This window comes from Triticum urartu, chromosome 4A (assembly GCF_056163025.1).
Source record: "Triticum urartu cultivar PI428250 chromosome 4A, HENAU_Tu73, whole genome shotgun sequence".
Classification (NCBI taxonomy): domain Eukaryota; kingdom Viridiplantae; phylum Streptophyta; class Magnoliopsida; order Poales; family Poaceae; genus Triticum; species Triticum urartu.
The window spans coordinates 55902815-55922268 of NC_141876.1; the positions used below are offsets into that span (position 1 = coordinate 55902815).

A 19454-nucleotide genomic window follows, 5' to 3' on the forward strand; every position below is an offset into this window, starting at 1 on the left:
GAGTATCCTGACAACCAACATCTAGAAGGTCACTAGTGTTGTGTTTATCAAGAGTGGATGTGTCCTCTGGCATCTCTGCATCTGCAGCGCGGGCGTTCGACAAGAGGTATTGCAAGGCCAGGATCATATTGGACCTCCAGGGGACAAGTGAGTTGTGCCACTGTTGGCCCGCTGCATACGACTCAAGTTGGATAGCAACGAACACCTCCTGCACCTGTGTTGCAGCTGCACTTGCCACACTGGTAGTACTAATCTGCTGTAGCATCTCTGTTAGCCCAGTCCACGAACTCAGGTGGAACAGCAACGAACGCCCCCTACGCCGAACAGTAGCTGGACTGCCAAGTCCACGCATCTCCTGGTAAGCTGTATTGGCTTTGTGAACACCTTGCCGGCCTTCTCTACGGCTGCTCCTACTGAAGGTAGAGTCTGCATCAGAGGCGAAACTGAGGCCCCTGTACACCGCCACGGTGGCCAGCGCGCATGCACTACCTACCAGGGCAACCCCGGTTCCACCATCAGACGGCTTCGGGCGGGTAGCGTCCACTAGGGGAGCCCCATAATCGCCCCCACCGCCTTCCGGTTTCTCCATGGTTGCAGCCGGCAGGATCGCAAAGGGGGACGCAGCCGGCGACATCGCAACGCATGGAGCTAGTTTGTCCGGCGACCTGCCTGTTGGAGTGGTGCGATCCGGTGGCTTCCTGACCTTAAGGAAAACTGCGAACCTTGCCTTCAATCTGCTGCATATGCGGTGTTGCTCCGATGCGTTTCCTTAGCAAACGGGTTTAGGGTTGTGCAGCCGCCAAACTCTATCATAGATGAGAGCTGCGGACCGAGCCGATCAGGGAGTCCCGACGGCAAGCGCGCGGACGGGGCCGCAAGGTGTCCATAGGGCAGACGTCGTCTGCACATGGGACGGCAGCTGGCAGGGGCCGAAGCCACGCCGGACGGGGGCGGCGGCTGCGCCGCCGCCATGGTGTCGCCAGGGTTACCTAACCCTAGAGCAGGTTTGGCCATAACTAGCACATGCACTAGCAGCCGTAGGCAGCTGTGGACCGACGGTGTCCCTGACGATGTATTGGTGTACCTGGCCAGCTATCCTGCTGTGCCTGTGTGATTTATGGAATCGCAGTGTTCCATCTCAAAAAAAAAAGTGAACCAACAACCAGACCCAATTCCGACCCGCCTCGCCCGCTCCTCTCCTGCCCAGAGCGAAATGTAATAAACCGTAAAATGATTGTTGACTACTCGTAGTAATAATCCGAGGCGACACCAGCGCAGCAGCACGGTGCCCGTCACCAACCTCTCCCCTCCCCTCCCCTCCCCTTCCCCACCACCGCGTCAAGCCTCCCCCCTCCATCCTCAGATCGCCGGGAGCCAGGCGCCGGCGAGGGGCGCGCGAATGGCCAAGTCCAGCGCGGACGACGCGGAGCTGCGCCGGGCATGCGCGGCCGCCGTGGCGGCCTCCGGCGCGCGCGGCGAGGAGGTGTCCTTCTCCATCCGCGTCGCCAAGGGCCGCGGCATCTTCGAGAAGCTCGGCCGCCTCGCCAAGCCCCGCGTCCTCGCGCTCACCAGTCAGTGCTTCCTCCTCCCCCCTCTCCTCCCGCGTAGTGGCTGCCGTGCAGCTTACTACATATCGCTGCTTCGATTTTGCTTGTTCTGTGCTGCTGCGGCGAGGGTTTGACTTGGTCGGGGCAGCCTCCGGGCGGTTAGTTCGGTGCTGGTTTCGTTGACCGGAGAGCCCTGCTGCTTCAGCGAGGAATTTGTTTGCAGCCGAATCTTGTTCTTCCCCACTTATGACCCATGAGACCGTTGTTATGGTTCGGCATGCGAGAGTTGGGATCTCGGTAGCTTGGATCCAACTAATGATCGTAGCTGGTTTGGTTGGTTGACTAGGTCACTACACGTTCGCTGGTTTTTAGCTGAATCGGCAGATCCATTTTTTTTGCTTATTTCACGCGGTTAGCTCTGAATGTCCAAAATTAGTGATCTTTCTTGCACGTGGCACTGTAAGCCTAAACAAAATATCACTACATGCTGCAAGGGTGCACAATTTGAAAATAATAATCGGAAGCTGGAGCTGCAGCCGATGCTGAAAGTAGCTTAAATTCACTAGTCGGATCCTTTTCAGGGTGCATAAATACGGATAACTTGTCAGCTAGAGCTCCCACCATGCAGAGCTGAGATCAATGAAGTGCAAACACTGGCACCTGGAGACCTAGTACATGGATCGTTTGCAGAACTTAGCAATGGAGCAGGTGACCTATGGCTAGACTTGACCAAGCGGTGCTAGAGCTAATTGGGTATCTCCTTGTGATGCGGTTGATCAGAGATGACAATGAGCATTCACATCTCATGAGGGCCATCATTGTAGGGCGCAGCCTATCAGGTGTACAAGCCTCAAGAGCGAATCAGTACACAAATTCATCCAAGGCCATCTGATCCCATCCCACCGTACCCCCGCATGGACAATGGCTGCTGCCTGCTCTGCAACAGAAATAAGCAAGTTTTTGCACTCAACTTGCAAAAATCTCGATCATTTGGAATGTGCAGTAAGAAGGAGCAGAATGGCCATGAGCAGAAAACTAAGTGAACGGGAGATGTCAAACTGACCTAGCAGAAAGGAAAATTTAGAAGAGAACTTCTAAGTCAATCCATGGAAGCAATCCAATAGAAAAGTTCTATATTGTGATCAAACTCGCAACGCGTGGATGAAGTGTATCAGTCCATAACGCCACGAAACAAAAAGCAAAGCATGAAATTTGTGTGAGACCCTGGCATTGGAGTAGTACATGCCATCGTTGGTCTTAGGATGCATGGGATTGGATGGCATCAGTAAATTTGTTGATTTGTCATCAACTAGGCCTTGTGCACCTCATGTGTCGCGCTGTTGGAGAGAGACCTCCATAACTTGTCAAAGGACAAATGGCTTAGGACTTAGGAGGTACTTATTTTCTCCCTGTGGATTTAGTGATTTACTTAATTGACCCAGGAGTTCTCCAGTTCTGGTTAACCAGGCAGTCTCTTTCAGCAATCTGTAGTTTTCCCATGCATGAACGCTAGCATATGACGTCCCCAAACAGGCCTTGAAAATCTGTGCATGTAACTCAAGGAGCCGAGATATGTTTTCTCACATAATTTATGTGTTGATCTTTTAGCAGAGATTGCTGGGCTGCTTGTAGGATTGTCAGTAGAGTTTACATTTATGCTTGCTGGGTTGACAATTTTATTTTGGGATGTAACTGTTTGAATGGAGAACATTATCTAGATGGCTCTGATCCCAGTGGTAATGTCTTCTTTTTTGTCCGAAGCACACTATGAGTGCTCAAATTTTCTTTGGATTGGTCCAGTTTCTATTTGGTGCACTACGCCCTTTGTTGCTACTCAATTGTTGGTGCAAGGAGAGGTTCGCTGCAACACTGATTAATTGGATCGATTGAGGAACATAATCTAACTGGAAGTAATTTTCTTTTGAGAGTTAATCCTTTCCTCCCTGGTTAACTACAGTCAATTATAGTTACATATGTTCGTCTTCAAGACGCCATAAAGAAAGCAATAACAAACTCGAGAGTCACAAAACAGCCTAAGGTTCCTCTGCCTCCCGCCGGCACTGACATCGGTCCTCCTCGTCCCTGGTGGCCTTAGGGCCATGGCGGCGCGGTGGACCCCGGCCCTTGCCGGCAGGAGGGCTTCATTTTTAGACGTTCCTTCGAGTTTTGTTAGGGTTTGTGTCCTGCTCAGGAATACGAGATGGCAACGGCTCCTTGAAGATGGAACAAGGTTCTCCCAGCCTAGGCCCCGTCCTGGTGGGGTGAGTCTAGCATTGTCGGTGGGTGTGTGGAGGTGTGTCTCCGGCGGATCTGTCTTTGGTGGATTTGCTCGATCTGGTTGTCGTTCGTCTACGTGTGTGTCTTCGGGTTGGATCCTTCCGATCTATTCTGGTGCGCTGGTCCTATGGGGGTGAGTCTAGCATTGTCGGTGGGTGTGTGGAGGTGTGTCTCCGGCGGATCTGTCTTTGGTGGATTTGCTCGATCTGGTTGTCGTTCGTCTACGTGTGTGTCTTCGGGTTGGATCCTTCCGATCTATTCTGGTGCGCTGGTCCTATGGGGCCCTAGCACGACGACTTCCCGACTGTCTACTACAACAAATTTTGCCCGGCTCCGGCGAGGGAGGGGCGATGACGGCGGCGTGCCTTCGGCTCGCTTCAGTGCCTATAGTTGTTGCTAGGTGGTCTACAGATCTGGATATAATTTTTATTATTTCTGGTGTTCGTTGTACTATCATGGTTGAAGATGAATTGATCGAAAGTTTTCCCGCAAAAAAACCCTAGTAAATTATAGTTGTATTTTGGTCACCATTGTCCACCCAAACGATATGTACACAAAGATACATGTTAGCTTCTTCAATGGTGAAGATTTACTATTTTTATTTACCTGCTGTAGCTCGGATGACAATCTATTATGGCTCAATTGTTCTGTGCTCGGAAACTATTAGACAATAACTGTTCTATTATACAAGATGTTACAGCATGTGCTAAACAGTACTAACTTCATGCAGCTAAACATTCGTCAAAAGGCGAGGCAGATAAAGCTTTTCTCCGAGTATTGAAATATTCATCAGGGGCAGTACTCGAGGTTTGTTTCCTATATACTGTAAAATCTTCCCTGTTAATACTTCTCCAGTTTGTAACAGGAGTTACAACATTGGCTTGTCTAGTGGCATTAATTATGTTAAAGCTTTCACCTATGTAGATATGCGGTTGTCAACCAGATGAAAAAACTGTTTGGATTTGTGTAGTTTTATTGGCTAATGCTGCATATGCACTTCTATATTTCGATCATTGTCTACCTCATGAATCATCATCATGTCTGCATAACATCCCCAGTATCTGAATTTTACATGCATCGTCAACCGTTCAGATAAAGGATTTTCACTACGTTCTGTGGTACTTTTCCTCTGCTTTTCAGTCTCCTGTTAGAAACTTAACCTGATCCTTTTGTTTCAGCCAGCTAAACTTTACAAGTTGAAACATCTTACAAAGGTTGAGGTTATTTCAAGTGACCCTAGTGGTTGCACATTTGTTCTGGTATAGTTCCCCTTGCATTCTTCTTCTGTGCAGTAGTTAAAGAAGCTATTTGTTATATCCACTTCTAACCATTTAATAAACTGCACTGCAGGGGTTTGATAACCTTAGGAGTCAGACTGTTGCTCCTCCACAATGGACCATGCGAAACATTGATGACAGGTTGTTCCCTAGAAAGTCTGCTTTGTGGTGTTAGATCAGCTACTTTTGGTTAGCCTGTTTTCCTTCCTTTTTTTACACGTTTTTTGAAGTCTATACATTTAGCAAAATGATACTCCCTCCATCCATATATATATAGGGCCTAATACATTTTTCGAGGTAGCCTTTGACCAATGATAAAATTATTAGTATATAAGATATATGATACAAAATTATATCATTAGAAACTCCTTTCACATATGAATTCGATGGTATGCTTTGTATAACATGCATGCCATATATTATTGTGCTAACCCATGGTCAAAGGTGACCTTAAAAAACGTATTAGGCCCTATATATGTGGATGGAGGGAGTAATAATGTTATCTTACATGCTGTCTACTCTCCTTTGATTTTTTTTTTGCAAAAACTTTTTGTATCTTTTCTGCGCTGTATTTGCCCAACATATGTACAAGAAAAGTTAACTGTACACATGTAGTGCCTGCTTTGCTTTCTATTGTCATGTTGAGTTCTTCAAAAGATTTTTTGCATGCTGTTCTCGCTGTGTTGTATTGCTTTGGCTTGGGCCCATGTTTTAAGAAAATGCCTGGAGCACTGCCTTTTAACTAAAAACGAGAGATTAACCAGAAACAATATTTTGAAGCTACCCAGTCCTTTAGCAGATCTGGAGTAGCAAACTAGTTCTATGTATATGTATTGCAAAAAACTAAATGTAACAGACTAACACTAATCTGTTTGGATGGTAAAGTTAAGGCAGATCACATTGATGTGGTGACCTAGGAGACTTTTAACAATTGTTTGTTTATTTATTTTGCAGGAATCGTCTACTTTTTTGTATCTTGAACATCTGCAAGGAGATACTTAGTTATCTTCCAAAAGTTGTTGGAATTGATATTGTGGAGTTAGCTCTCTGGGCAAAGGTGCATATGGAAACTGTCTCCCATTACCAAGACCTGCTTTTACCTTCCCCATACCCACACCCCCTCTATGTCCCTCAAAAAAAAATACTACAAGTGGACTAATTTTTTCTACAAGCGTCCGATAGATTTATATACAGATTAAGTGACTCCAATTGCCCGTTGGCTTGATATTTTGTAATTATCTCTTTTTAGGAAAATACATTGACACTGGATAACCAAGAGAATAACAACCAAGAAGGGCGAGAAACATCTGTTGCTACTCAGACCGAGAGGAAAGTAACGGCAAAAGTTACTGTTGAAAATGATCTTGTATCTCAAGCAAAGGACGAGGAGGAGGACATGGAGGCACTTCTTGACACGTAAGAAACGGCCATATTACTAGCTATTTCTTGCTGTATTACTTCTTTTAGCAATATTTTCTCGTCAGCTTAATTTATGCTCTTTAAAGCTGCATATTTACTACTCCCTCCGTCCCATAATATAAGCTGCATATTTACACTAGTGTAGTGTAAAAAATGCCCTTATATTATGAGACGGAGTGAGTAATTAATTTTTGTTCTGTTAGTGGTATTTTTTGTTCTGTTCTGTTGCTTGTTTTCAACCTAGCATTCCTGGCATGCTTGTTGGTAGCAGATATTTGACAAATGTAGATAATGCAGGTATGTTATGGGCATTGGTGAAGCCGATGCTTTCTCCGAGAGATTGAAGCAGGAGCTTGTTGCTTTGGAAGCAGCTAATGTCTATCAGTTGCTGGAAAGTGAGCCTTTAATAGAGGAGGTATAACTTTCATTTTGCCGTATCAAATTTCTATGCAATGCTAATGGATTTTCTATGATATCAAACCGCGTTGCTGCCTGCGTGCCACTTTTTGTTAAAATCACGAGTTGATTCTTTTGTCACACTATTTTATTCCATTGACTGGCAACTGCTTGGATTTGTAGGTTTTGCAGGGTATTGATGCTGCTAGTGCAACCATAGATGATATGGATGAGTGGTTACGAATTTTCAATCTGAAGCTGAGGCATATGAGAGAAGATATTTCGTCGGTATGCTTCATAAAAATCTACTCCATCCGATTCATATTACTTGTCGCTCAAACAGATGTATCTAGCACTGAAATACGTCTAGATACATCCGTTTGGTTGACAAGTAATATGAATCGGAGAAGCTGTAGATGTCTTTTCGAAGTAGAAAAATATTCCAATCCATTAAATCGACATGTTTCACAACCGCTATATTAGTTTTCTGAGTTCAAAATTGTAGCCCTTGTAGTGTGACTCTATGAAATAGTGGGGTATGTTTTTTAGTGGCTACTAGCACTAGCTGGAGTATGTTTTTTAGTTACCTGTTGGAACTAGTACGAGACCAACATTGTTTGGGCATTAAATCATCTCAAAGCACACTTAGCACTCTATCAGAATATAATATGCCCTGAAATTGCCTAATTTTAATCAGTAGCTGGCATGTTCTGCTGATTCCCCCCCTTTAATTTAGGTGTTATGGTTTGGCTTGGTAAGAGTTCGAAGACCGGGATAGGGCAGTCGTCCTCATCTAGTTTCCGCATAGCCTAATCCCTGTGACAGAAACAAGACTCGAAGGTCTAGTTGAACTATTGATTCTTCATTCCTTGATTGAAAGGCTATGGCTTACATGGTAGCCCTTCATTTATATGATTGACTCGATCCACGATCACAACTTGACTCCTAATGAAACCAGAAACCCGAGCTTCCTAACTTTTTTTTTTTCTATAAAGGAAGCTTTTATTGAACTCAGATCATTACATCAAGATGATACAATCATGCTGAGATCACTCCCGGCCTCTGCATAACTAGGATGCACACAGCCCCCCCCCACACACTAGAGTTTTATAACAAGTGGAATAACAGGAAAATACTATGGACCGTCAATCCTTAGACTAGACCAGCTTCCTAACTGAATAGTACTCTTTATAATTTGAATCATGTTCATACAGATGCAAAGACCAACCAACAAGGCATTTGTACACTTAATTTAATCCCTTTCCTATGATACTTTTCGAAGACACGTATAAGGCAGAAATACACGAGCCCACTATGAGGCAGCGGCCTCACATGTGTGCCTTTCTTAATGCACACAAATGGGGTTGCTACATAAACCCATGCTGAGCTCGTGCTATTTATTGTCGCTGCGGGCTTGCCACATGCCCATAGCACTAGATTGTTTCTAGGTCATGGTACTTATGACACTGAAAATGTGATTCTACCCGAAATATTTAGTATCAACATTTTTTTTAAGGATAGCATCAACCTTATTATACTCACAAATCACAACTGGCAGTAATCTGTTGAAATATATGAGCTGCTTTAACTGCTTTGATTGTACCAATTGGTATATCCTGTTACTGGCCGTAACTGGCCACTTGTAATCAGTTTCAGTCTGGGTAGGATTCTTTCTTGGGTATGACACCGCGATACTTGAAATCAGTTTCATCTTATGCTCCCTCAAAATGTGGAGAGCATAACTTTCTTTGACGAAGTCATTATGCTCATATTTTGCAGATCGAATCACGTAACAATGGCTTGGAGATGCAGTCTGTAAATAATAAAGGACTTGTTGAGGAGCTGGAGAAATTGCTTGAACGGTTGCGAATTCCGCAGGAGGTATGGTTCAGACAGAGAGGATATTCATCTCCCATAGTCAATTAGTAATCCCTAATACTGTGTTACTTTATTGAAATGCAATGCAGTTTGCAGCATCACTAACTGGAGGATCATTTGAGGAGTCACGTATGCTGAAAAATGTTGAGGCTTGTGAATGGTTGACTGGGGCCATTCGCTGCCTCGAAGTGCCAAATTTGGACCCATCCTATGTTAACATGCGGGCTGTAAGCTATCTTATGAACTCTTGTTTCGGTTATTACAACATTAATTCATAGTTTTATACCAAATCCACACATGTATTTTTTTTGTCATGTTAATAATGTAGTATGGGCAACCTGAACGTTGAATAAACCGTGGCTACAACTTGAATTGGTTATATGGGTAAATGAACAAACTGGTAGAAGGTTCTGCTACTAAATGTTTTGTTTCAGAGTATGGTTAATAGATTGAGTCACTGGGACATAATAATTCAGAAACAGATTCAATTTAAGTTCTGCTTGTGATTGCTTTAAATTCAGTCATTATTCTGCAACTCCGAGCCAGAAAAGAAGTAAACTTCATTCTATCAGGTTAGGGAAAAAAGAGCAGAACTGGAGAAGCTGAAAATAACTTTTGTTAAACGAGCATCAGAGTTCTTGAGGAACTACTTCTCTAGCTTGGTGGACTTTATGATAAGTGACAAAAGCTACTTTTCTCAGGTTTAGTGATAGTCCCATTGTTTGCAGTAATTTATCATATTTTTCACTTTTTGGGTGAAATGACTTAGATAATTCACTTTGAACTGAAAGTAGCGAGGGCAATTGAAGCGGCCTGATCATGCAGACCTAAGGTATAAATGCAGGACCTATGCTCGACTTCTTCAGCATTTAAAGGTCATATACCCTTAATTTGTATTCCTAATATGTCATATTATTACATATTGGCATCATTCCCATTTTTACATTTGTGGTTGCTCATTTGTGCGCAGAGTCTGGACAAGAGCTGTTTAGGCCCCTTAAGGAAGGCGTATTGCCAATCTCTTAACTTGCTACTTCGTCGAGAGGTCAGGACAAAGATAATTAAATTCTATTGTTTGATATGCTGCCTATGCGCTTTTACATCCTTCCTATTTGTCCAGTTAACGGCATTTTTTCTGTTCGTTTTGTTCTCTAACTTACATTCGGTGTTCAAAATGACAATAAGTTAACGGCAAACTTGGGAATGATATTATATAATGACACTGGTGTACTTAAGCTTTATTTATTCGCTTTCAGTTATACCTGACTTTTTAATATGCGTTAGCTCTTGTATTTCATGAGTTGTATAATTTAGAATGGTTTTTTCATGTAATTTGATTCAGGCACGTGAATTTGCAAATGAACTTCGTGCAAGTACGAAAGCACCAAAAAATCCCGCTGTTTGGCTTGAAGGTTCTAATAATGCTGGCCAGAATGGCAGTAGTGCTGATACTTCAACAGTATCTGATGCATACTCAAGGATGCTTACGATATTTATCCCGCTGCTTGTGGATGAGGTTATACTTATTTTCCTTGAATGCAGCTCTTATTGTACTTGTTTGGCTCTACAGACAAACTAATGAATATTACATTTGCAGAGTTCCTTCTTTGCACATTTTATGTGCTTCGAAGTACCTGCACTTGTTCCAGCTGGTGCTCCTAACGTTAACAAGCGTAGATCTGGAGCAAATGACCCTGATGATGACGACCTGAGTCTTATGGATCCGGATGGCAATGATATCAAACCAGGTACTGTTCTTATCTTGTGTAGATGAATGTATGCTCATTTTCTCTCAAATAGACCTAGTGTGCAATCTATAATGATTCTGTTTCCAGATAATACATCTGTGGAGTTGGGTACATTGAATGATGCTCTTCAAGAACTGCTCGATGGAATCCAGGTATATTTTAGTACATGTTGACACAGAACCAACACAAGAAGAATCAGTTTTATAATACCAAAAGGGAGGAGTTCTATTATGCAAGTCAAATGTACAATCCTTTTGACATAACCAACTGGTTATGAAGTATTACACTCCTTTTATTGATCAAGGAATGCACTTTTATTTCCATCACTTTCAGGAAGACTTCTATGCAGTTGTAGATTGGGCGTACAAGATTGATCCCCTGCGTTGCATTTCGATGCATGGTATTACAGAACGTTACCTTTCTGGTCAGAAAGATGATGCTGCAGGCTTTGTTCGAAAACTACTTGATGACCTGGAGTCAAGAATATCAGTACAGTTTAGCAGGGTTAGTGTTCCTATTGAGGCTGAAAAGCTTCATTATAGCTATTTAGAAGAGATTCACTTGCTTCCTCCCTCTCACTTGTACCTTTTGATTCTAATCTGATTCCAGTTCATTGACGAAGCGTGCCATCAAATTGAGCGTAATGAAAGAAATGTGCGTCAAACGGGAATTCTAGCCTACATCCCGAGGTACTTGATGAATTGGCATTTAAAAAATGCATAATACATTCGTCATCCCTTGCAGCATGGTGCTATTATTTTATGCTACTTCGGAGGTGGCTCTGGAGATGTGTAGAATTTTAGAGTTTTTCTTTGGAAAAGCTTTAGGGAATGATTGAAGGTTTGGCGATGTGGTCATCCCTAGATTAAGTAGTGCCCTTCTTGACAGTACTGTTGTCCTTGAGACTCAATGTGGAGAGTTGATCCACCATAAGCCTATAAAAAATTACAACCAAAACTCTTCTTCTCATTTTTAGGGGTCACCATTTCCAACTAGAATAGGGACTTGTCTTTTCTTTTCTCATTTTTAGGGGTCACCATTTCCAACTAGAATAGGGACTTGTCTTTTCTTTTCTCATTTTTAGGGGTCACCATTTCCAACTAGAATAGGGACTAAACCCCGAAATACTTGATTAGAACATTAGTCCCTTAATGGTGTTATTAATGAACTGAAACCCATTAGGGGGCCTAAATGCACTTACACAGCCTTGACAGTGTTGACTATGTTTCTATATTAGAGCTGTTGAGAAATAGAAACACTCAATGTGCACTTGTGCAGATGTTCTGTCATATGATGATTGTAGTGTTTGTTTTGTATCAACCATGGTGTTTGCAAATATAAATATATTACGGTCTGATCATTTTATGCTCATCACTTTATTTAGATTTGCTGTCCTTGCATCACGGATGGAGCAGTATATTCAAGGGCAATCTAGAGACTTGATTGATAAAGCATACACAAAGCTAGTGAGTATAACTGCCCTTCCAATCTTGCACCTGTTTGCCTTTTTGGTATTCCATATGTACTAGTACTAAATTTGTGACTTATTGATTGAACTAATATGTTAGTCCTATTTTGCTTTTATGGACATCACCAATTTGTACTAGCATCTTTTGTAGCTGCTAAGTTTTACTTCCTTGATAAATATACATTTTAACTAGGCCATTGATCTTTCTTTAACCTTCTCTCTGAACGAACTGCTCCTTGTACTCTGGAATAGGTTAGCACAATGTTCACAACTTTGGAGAAAATTGCACAAAGTGATCCTAAAACTGCGGATATTGTACTGATCGAGAATTATGCTGCTTTCCAGAACAGGTTATTTTTCCTTGTCTCGTAAATCATAGTAAATTCTTCTTAGCATCATATATTTGACTTGTCCCATTGTTACTTTGTCATTTTTTAATGCATAGATTGGTCTAGGAGACTAACAATATGCATTGTTTTATGCAGTCTTTATGACTTGGCTAATGTTGTGCCAACTCTTGCAAAGTTCTACCACCAGGCTAGCGAATCCTATGAACAAGCTTGCACTCGCCATATCAGCTCACTCATTTATCTTGTATGTAAATATAGTTAGATTCTACTTGCTGTGGATATGTTTCTTCCTTTCAAAAATCTGAGATCTTTCTTGCTTTGGCCTATGGCAGCAATTCGAGAGGCTGTTTCAGTTTTCTCGAAAAGTCGATGAATTGACATACACAATAGCTGCTGAGGAGGTGAGCTAACTTTACACATAGTATCTGTGTTAGACTTTGAGGTGTTGTACTAACCTCTATGGTTTGGTTTCTAGTCCTTGCTAGCAATACTGAATTGAACTTTTTTTGTAAAAACTGGCAAAATGTGCCTTTTTCGTACGCTCTACAAAAATTAGTTACAAATTTGAAACATTATTTTTTGCATTTATAGATTTATTTTAAAAAAAATCTTGCACCATTTTGTTGTTATGGGTTCAGTAGAAGAAAACAAAGGCAGCGGGTATCATTACATGTTCTAGCTATTCACATGCGTGTACTACATTCTGTCAAGTGGCGATTATTTGATATCCAATATCCCTGTCATTTTCAGCAACGACTAATTTTTATGATTTCTCCTCAGATACCTTTTCAGCTTGGGTTGTCAAAAACTGATCTAAGGAGGGTGCTGAAATCAAGTTTATCTGGGGTAAGTAGACACAAATTGTTTCATGACTCCAGTGTATTTCTGTGCTTTCTAGCAAAAACATTCCATATGCAGCAGAAGTGATCTTGTCATGTTCGTTCAAAAAAGGACCGAACTTATGGCTCAGTGGTAGATAGGGTTGCCCTTCTTGTGTGCAGTCATACAATATAAGATTTTTAGTTTCCTCAAATAAAAATAGCTCAAACTCTGAGCATCTTTTCATTGTGATTGGGGTCAAATCTTTTTTAGACAAATGAAACTGGGTCTGTTGTTTTCGCATTTGAGATGGTCGATGAGATACCTTTTTTGACGCCTTGCCAGTTCAATATCTTCACAGGAGCGTGCAGTGTAATTCCATTGATTTGGGGATTTTGGTTGTATTGTGTCAGGGTCCAACTCATTTTGTATGCACTTAGTGCATGCCACTTTTGAATGTTGTCTCAACATAGCTTCATATGGATCACAGTGCACATTCGCCATGCCATCTTTAGTTTTGAGATAATGATCAGAGGGTCACCCATAGCATTTTGTTCTGTTCAAGATGCTGGTGTAAAGTGAACTCATGAAATTTTGAAACTGTGCAGATTGACAAGTCAATTGGTGCCATGTACAGAAGATTGCAGAAGACATTGACTTCGGATGAATTGTTTCCCTCGCTATGGGATAAATGCAAGGTATGCGGCCTAATCACTCTTTATCAATTTGCATTTGCTTGTTTGAAGTCGTGGTTGGTTTATAATTTTCTAGAGCAGCAAGTTCACACGTTAATTTAACGATTCCTGCTTGGTCGTTTGCAGAAAGAGTTTTTGGACAAGTACGAGAGCTTTGTCCAGATGGTGACACGGATCTACGGAAACGAGCCTATAATGCCGGTTGCCGAGATGAGGGACACCCTTGCTAGCTTCTAGATACAATGAGTGCAGCGCCATGTATCATTTCATAGTGCTGTAGCTTATATCTATATTCAATTCATTCTATTGGATTTTGCAGGTTCTCCTTTCTCTAGGCCTCTTTAGGGTGGGTTCTACATGTATGTTGTTTACTTGCCAAATTGTATGTGTATAGAAATGGATGTGAGCTGTTGTCTGGTCGCAAACCAGCTCCTGTTGGCGCAAAGGAATGTGAATGTAACAAGTCTGAGAATTGTGTGCATGTGATCATCTAAACGCTGAAAGGTTTCTTGTTCATGTCTCAATCTTATTGCTGTGAATTTAAAATGTGTGCGCATTCCGCATTCGGCTTTGTTCATCTGGGTCACGCTGATATATTTGAAGACTGCCTATTTGCGGCAAAAAAAGAAAAGATTGGCCCGATGACAGAGCGAGATACCAATCACTGAAACAGATCGGTCACATATTGATAGGGGTGCAAGCGGCGTCCCGCAAACTACTCCCTCTGTCCTGTAATATAGGATGTTTTTAACTACTCTCTCTGTCCCGTAACATAAGATGTTTTTGTAGTGATGTGGTGCTTTCATTCAACGAATTATAAAGACAACACAAATTGGGACAATAAAAATGAGAATGTGACGTCAAAACTCAAAATGTGAAGCGATGGAGATGCAGCTCAACAGTGCTTGAAAGTAATCATGGTTTGTTATTACAGAACAAACCTCATGATATTACGAGTCATTTTTGTCTATCACTGCTGCATGGCTCCCTCGGTCATGTACTCATCTTAAGCAAAAACATGGAGTAATTCCGTTGGAAAACTGGAAGAAAAACGATTGCCCTTTCACAGCACAAAGCACGATACAGAAAATCTCTAGTACACTTGAAAGCACTTGGGCGAAGAAATCAAAGACGGGAAGCAAAGCGGAAGCGGAAATTCGGCGAGAAACAAGATTGAGACGGCAACAGGAGGAAGAAGCAAAGAAGGATAACTAGAAGAGAAGGGAAGAAAGAGGGAGAAGCTGACTGGCAGATGCAGATCTGGAGCCTTTTATGTAGAAGAAGAAAAAAACTGGTGGAATCTAGGGCTAGTGGCAGTTTTCCTCTCTGAATTTACGTTTCTGTCCCTAACTGCATGATTGCTAGTTTAGCCACTTAGTTTTTCTTTCGATAAATAAGAAGGTAGTAAGCCGCAGTCTACCTTATACGTGATATGTTCCAAAACCAGCCCGAAGTCTGAGGATTGTTCGATTACAATTTACAAAGGATGTTGGCAAAGGAAGTCCATCAAAATGGGAAAAAAAGAAGCAGATGAAAAGCAAGATCAAAACAGAAGAACAACAAGACTGAAAACTGAATACCAAGTTGCAGACCCCATTCAGCCTCTTGACCATGTGTACCCTCACATGCAGCCAACCTCGGCATGCAGGCCAAAATACACTCTACATTTTTGGGGGATTTTCTTTTTTTTTAAAGGAGGAAGACCCCCGGCCTCTGCATCTGGGCGATGCATGCAGCCATTTTATTAATTATTCACAGAAGACCTTACAAAGAAATACAACAGAAGCCATCGTCTAGACAACATCTGTCGCTACTCCTATCCAGTTGATGGAGGGAAGCTGATAGTCTGGGTCTAATACCAAACAAACCTTGCAGCCAAGCCTAACATCTAAAACCTGAGACCCCAGCCAAGCCCCTTGCCGGGTATGGGGCACACACCGGTCCGACGCACACACAGAGGCCATTGCCACCAACTGCCACCAATCCATCTTCAGAGTTGTATTGACGCATCAACCTTGCCCGGTCTAGCTGGCATCGACGCCACCACGACACCAGACAACGCCACCATCTCGCGCTCGTGCATCAACACACGCCCATCAGCGATACCCCGCTGTTCCATGCCGCCGAGACCCGCCGTTGTTGACGTGTCAGATGCAATACCGCTCCTCCTTCGTAAACACCACCTGCAGCCACCGGTCCCATCCCCTCCACCTGCAGATCCTCTGCGCTCCCAACCGAGCCCCAAGGCCACTGACGACACCTCAAGGAAGGTCACGACGCGAACAGCGCCGCTGCCGCCAAATCCAAAGAGGATTGAAGGTTTTCACCTGGCAGGAGATCGGGGTGGCTAGATTGGGCCCTCAGCTGCGCCTTCATGAAGGAAAGCAGCACCCATGGGCGCCGCCGCCGGCGGGCCGGCCAGACTAGCCAAGGTTCCCCCGGACCCAAGGTACACCACCAGGGCTCACCATCACCGGAGCCTGCAGCCGCAAACCACCGGGACGACGAGAGAGGCAGCAGGAGAAAGGGGAACCTCCAGATCTGACGCCACGACACCAACCCGCCGGAGGATCACCGGCCACCCGATCCAATCCCCAGCAGCTCACCTGCCCCGCCGTGCCCGAACGAGGAGGCCAACCCAGGGGCCGCCGCCCCGGATCCAAGACCCTCTGCCCCAAATCGGGCAGAGCAGAGCCAGCTTGCCGCCACGGCCGCCACTGAGTCACCGGCCGGCCGCCACGCTCCAGATGGAGGCCGCCGTCTGCCAGATCGGCGCCGCCGCCATGGATCGGGGCCTCATCCTCGAGATCGGGGATCCCGCGCATCCCGAGCCCGAAGTGAGAGGGCGATGCCTCCGCCGCCGCCGTCGCACGCGCGGGCTAGCCCGGCGCTGACCACCGGCGGCGGCGGAGGGAAGAGCGAGAGGGAGGAGGGGGACCGGTAGCGGAGGGTTGGGTCCTCGGTCGCCCGCGCGGTGGGTGACAGAGGGGGAGGGGGTCGCCCCTCATGCATTTAAGGGGATGATTGTAGCGCAAATAAGTTCAGCTGGTTCCAAACAATTCCTCTGAAAGTAAGGAGGCAGTAGTAACTGCTGGTACTAGCTAGCTAGCTTGCCTGAAAAAACATCCATCCTGCCATCCATGCCAGGGGACTTGAACATTCTCAAGTAGCTCTCTCAGGTTCTCCAATTCAGTGGTAGCTGTTGGTGAAAGATTGGGATGCAGTTTTATTTCCCACGACCCCTCAAACTGAGAGGAGACTGAGCACAACTTGCCAAGGACAAATGTCACAAGATTTGGTTCCCTGTCTGATCAATATGATCCTACCTTTAGCGAGCTGAGCCACAACCAAATTGAGGCATATAACCTTAGTCTCCAGACCATAAATAAAGTGCACTTCCTTATGCTAGCTAGGTGAGTACAGGTGCAGTGCGTGTATAACCTTAATTAGTTGGCGACAAGAGAAGAGAGTGCACATAATAAACCAGTGTCAAGTACTCCCAGTGATCTAAACGCTTTTATATTTCTTTATGAAGGAAGTACCATACTAGTTAAACATTATGACATCATGTACGGTCTCTTATCACCAAATCGTTTTTGAATTTGCCGCTTTACTACCTAGCTAGAGGGTGACAAGAGAACTCGGCCCTGTCAGGCCTCCTTTGGTTCGCATTTTTTTTAGGAATTCCATAGGATAAGATTTTTGTAGGAAATTTTTTTTAGAGCCTTTTGGTTTGTAGATGAAATCATATTCCTATGGAGTAATTCTTCTTGTCCTCCATGTTTCATAGGAAAATAAACATTAACCTGAACTCAATAGAAAAAATCCTATGAAGTGAATCAAAGGACATCTCCTTTTCTATTTCTATTCATAGGATTTGAGATGCATATCATCTCCTTTCCTATGACTTATCTATTCATAAAATTTTTCTACCCTATGAACCAAAGAAGGCCTGAATTTTATCTAGTAACACCATTCTGCAGTTTTGCGGTGGCTCGGTGTCAGGCCCGTCGAGAGGCATGTGCGAGCTGTGCACGCGCACAGGGCCCTAAAAAACCGAGGGCCCCAAATCGTTGTGCCATTACTCATTACTAGTCGAATGCCGGTGCGTTGCCACGGGATAAAACAATGTTTGTAGAAAAAATGCTTTAACAAGAAAAAAATAATGTTAACCCATCCCTATTTACAAGAAGATACTTATTCTCCTATATCTTTACAAGAAGACATAGTTTCACACATGCCATTGTAGATGGCATGATTCTTGTAAGTTAAAAACTCCCAGAAAAAATCCCGCGAGAAAAGAAACAAGTTAAAATGTCCTTTTACAGTTCAATTCCCTTCATAATCTCACAATCAATGCGAGAACATATGTGCAAGTCCTTAATGTTCTTTTACCGGTTAGAGATCCATAATTTTGATCGGAGCCCTTGCTCTTTTCTTTTTGAGTTGGGGCCCTTGCTTTTAGTAGCCAAGCCTCATGGCTGAGATTGCTTGGGGTAAAGACATATAGCTTACCTTGCATTTCTGAATGTTGGGGAAATTAATCATTGTTTATTATTTGAGATTAACAAGTCATCTATTAAGAGTTTTGCAATCGTGAATGATGGGCATTGTTACCACCTAGCATATTCTTCCACCTAAATTGTTGTCCTCCAGAAATTATTATGAACAAATCATAAAAGAATATATCTGCAGACAGACAGTAATGCAAGTACCATCAAAATGGAACAATTAAGGATATGAACAAATGCCTTGTGTTAACTATTCAAAAATTGCAAAGGATTATATACAATTCGCAAATAGTAGTTATTCTGAAAATTAAGTCGACTGAATTTTATTTCTCTATAGGAAAGACATTTAAACATATACAGATGAAAATGCCGCCGAAGACTGCCATCACCTCACAAGCTATATGGATTTGAATCATCCACCGGGTCAAAGAAACCGCCATCGACAAATACAAAAATTCACAGAACTACCTACTTGATAACAATACAAAAATAATATTGGAACACTTTAACACAAAGCCACACAGATCATGAGTGCATTCACATCAGTAATAAAAATTACTTAAAGCATGATCATAGTTACACCATGAACAAGAAATGTTGTTGTATCAATTAGAAGAAGAGTCGTTACACGACCAAGAGCCATGTGTGTAACACTTCAAATAAATATAGTACATGTATATGAAATCCAATCCATATTACAATACATCATAGCATCTATACACAAGCAAGGAAGTGAAAGAGAAGTCCATACTTGTCAGGAACAGAGAAGCGACGAACGGTAAAGGCGGAGATGCAGAGGTTATGAGGGTATATGTGACGCCAAGGTGCATGAGAGGAATACCATGATATTTTCTTTAACTTGCAGATCTCCCATCCACTTTTGTGTACGACAGCCAAGGCATCAAGAAAGAAAAACATGCATTCCCGGCGTCTCCCATCTGGTCGCTGCACCGTCGTTCACCTTGCTCCAGTAAATCTCTCCTCCCATGGCTCACATTTTCTTCAGCCCGTCCTCAATCTATGTAGTACCAGATCAATGGCTTCCCAAAGAGTATACAACAAAACCATC

General features: G+C 43.2%; 1 protein-coding gene across 1 annotated transcript; it reads left to right on the top strand.

Moving 5' to 3' along the window:
- The first annotated feature begins 1273 nt into the window (after positions 1-1273).
- Positions 1274-14390, top strand: LOC125550606 (exocyst complex component SEC3A). Its single transcript, XM_048713629.2, has 25 exons — positions 1274-1571; positions 4555-4631; positions 5003-5083; positions 5175-5242; positions 6056-6158; positions 6351-6517; positions 6818-6935; positions 7100-7204; positions 8696-8797; positions 8884-9021; positions 9367-9495; positions 9589-9669; positions 9765-9839; positions 10137-10310; positions 10392-10542; positions 10630-10694; positions 10876-11046; positions 11152-11231; positions 11927-12008; positions 12263-12360; positions 12496-12604; positions 12693-12761; positions 13141-13206; positions 13788-13877; positions 14001-14390. The coding sequence occupies exons 1-25, from the start codon at positions 1400-1402 to the stop codon at positions 14109-14111; spliced, it is 2682 nt and encodes an 893-aa protein (XP_048569586.1). The 5' UTR covers positions 1274-1399; the 3' UTR covers positions 14112-14390.
- The last annotated feature ends 5064 nt before the right edge of the window (positions 14391-19454 follow it).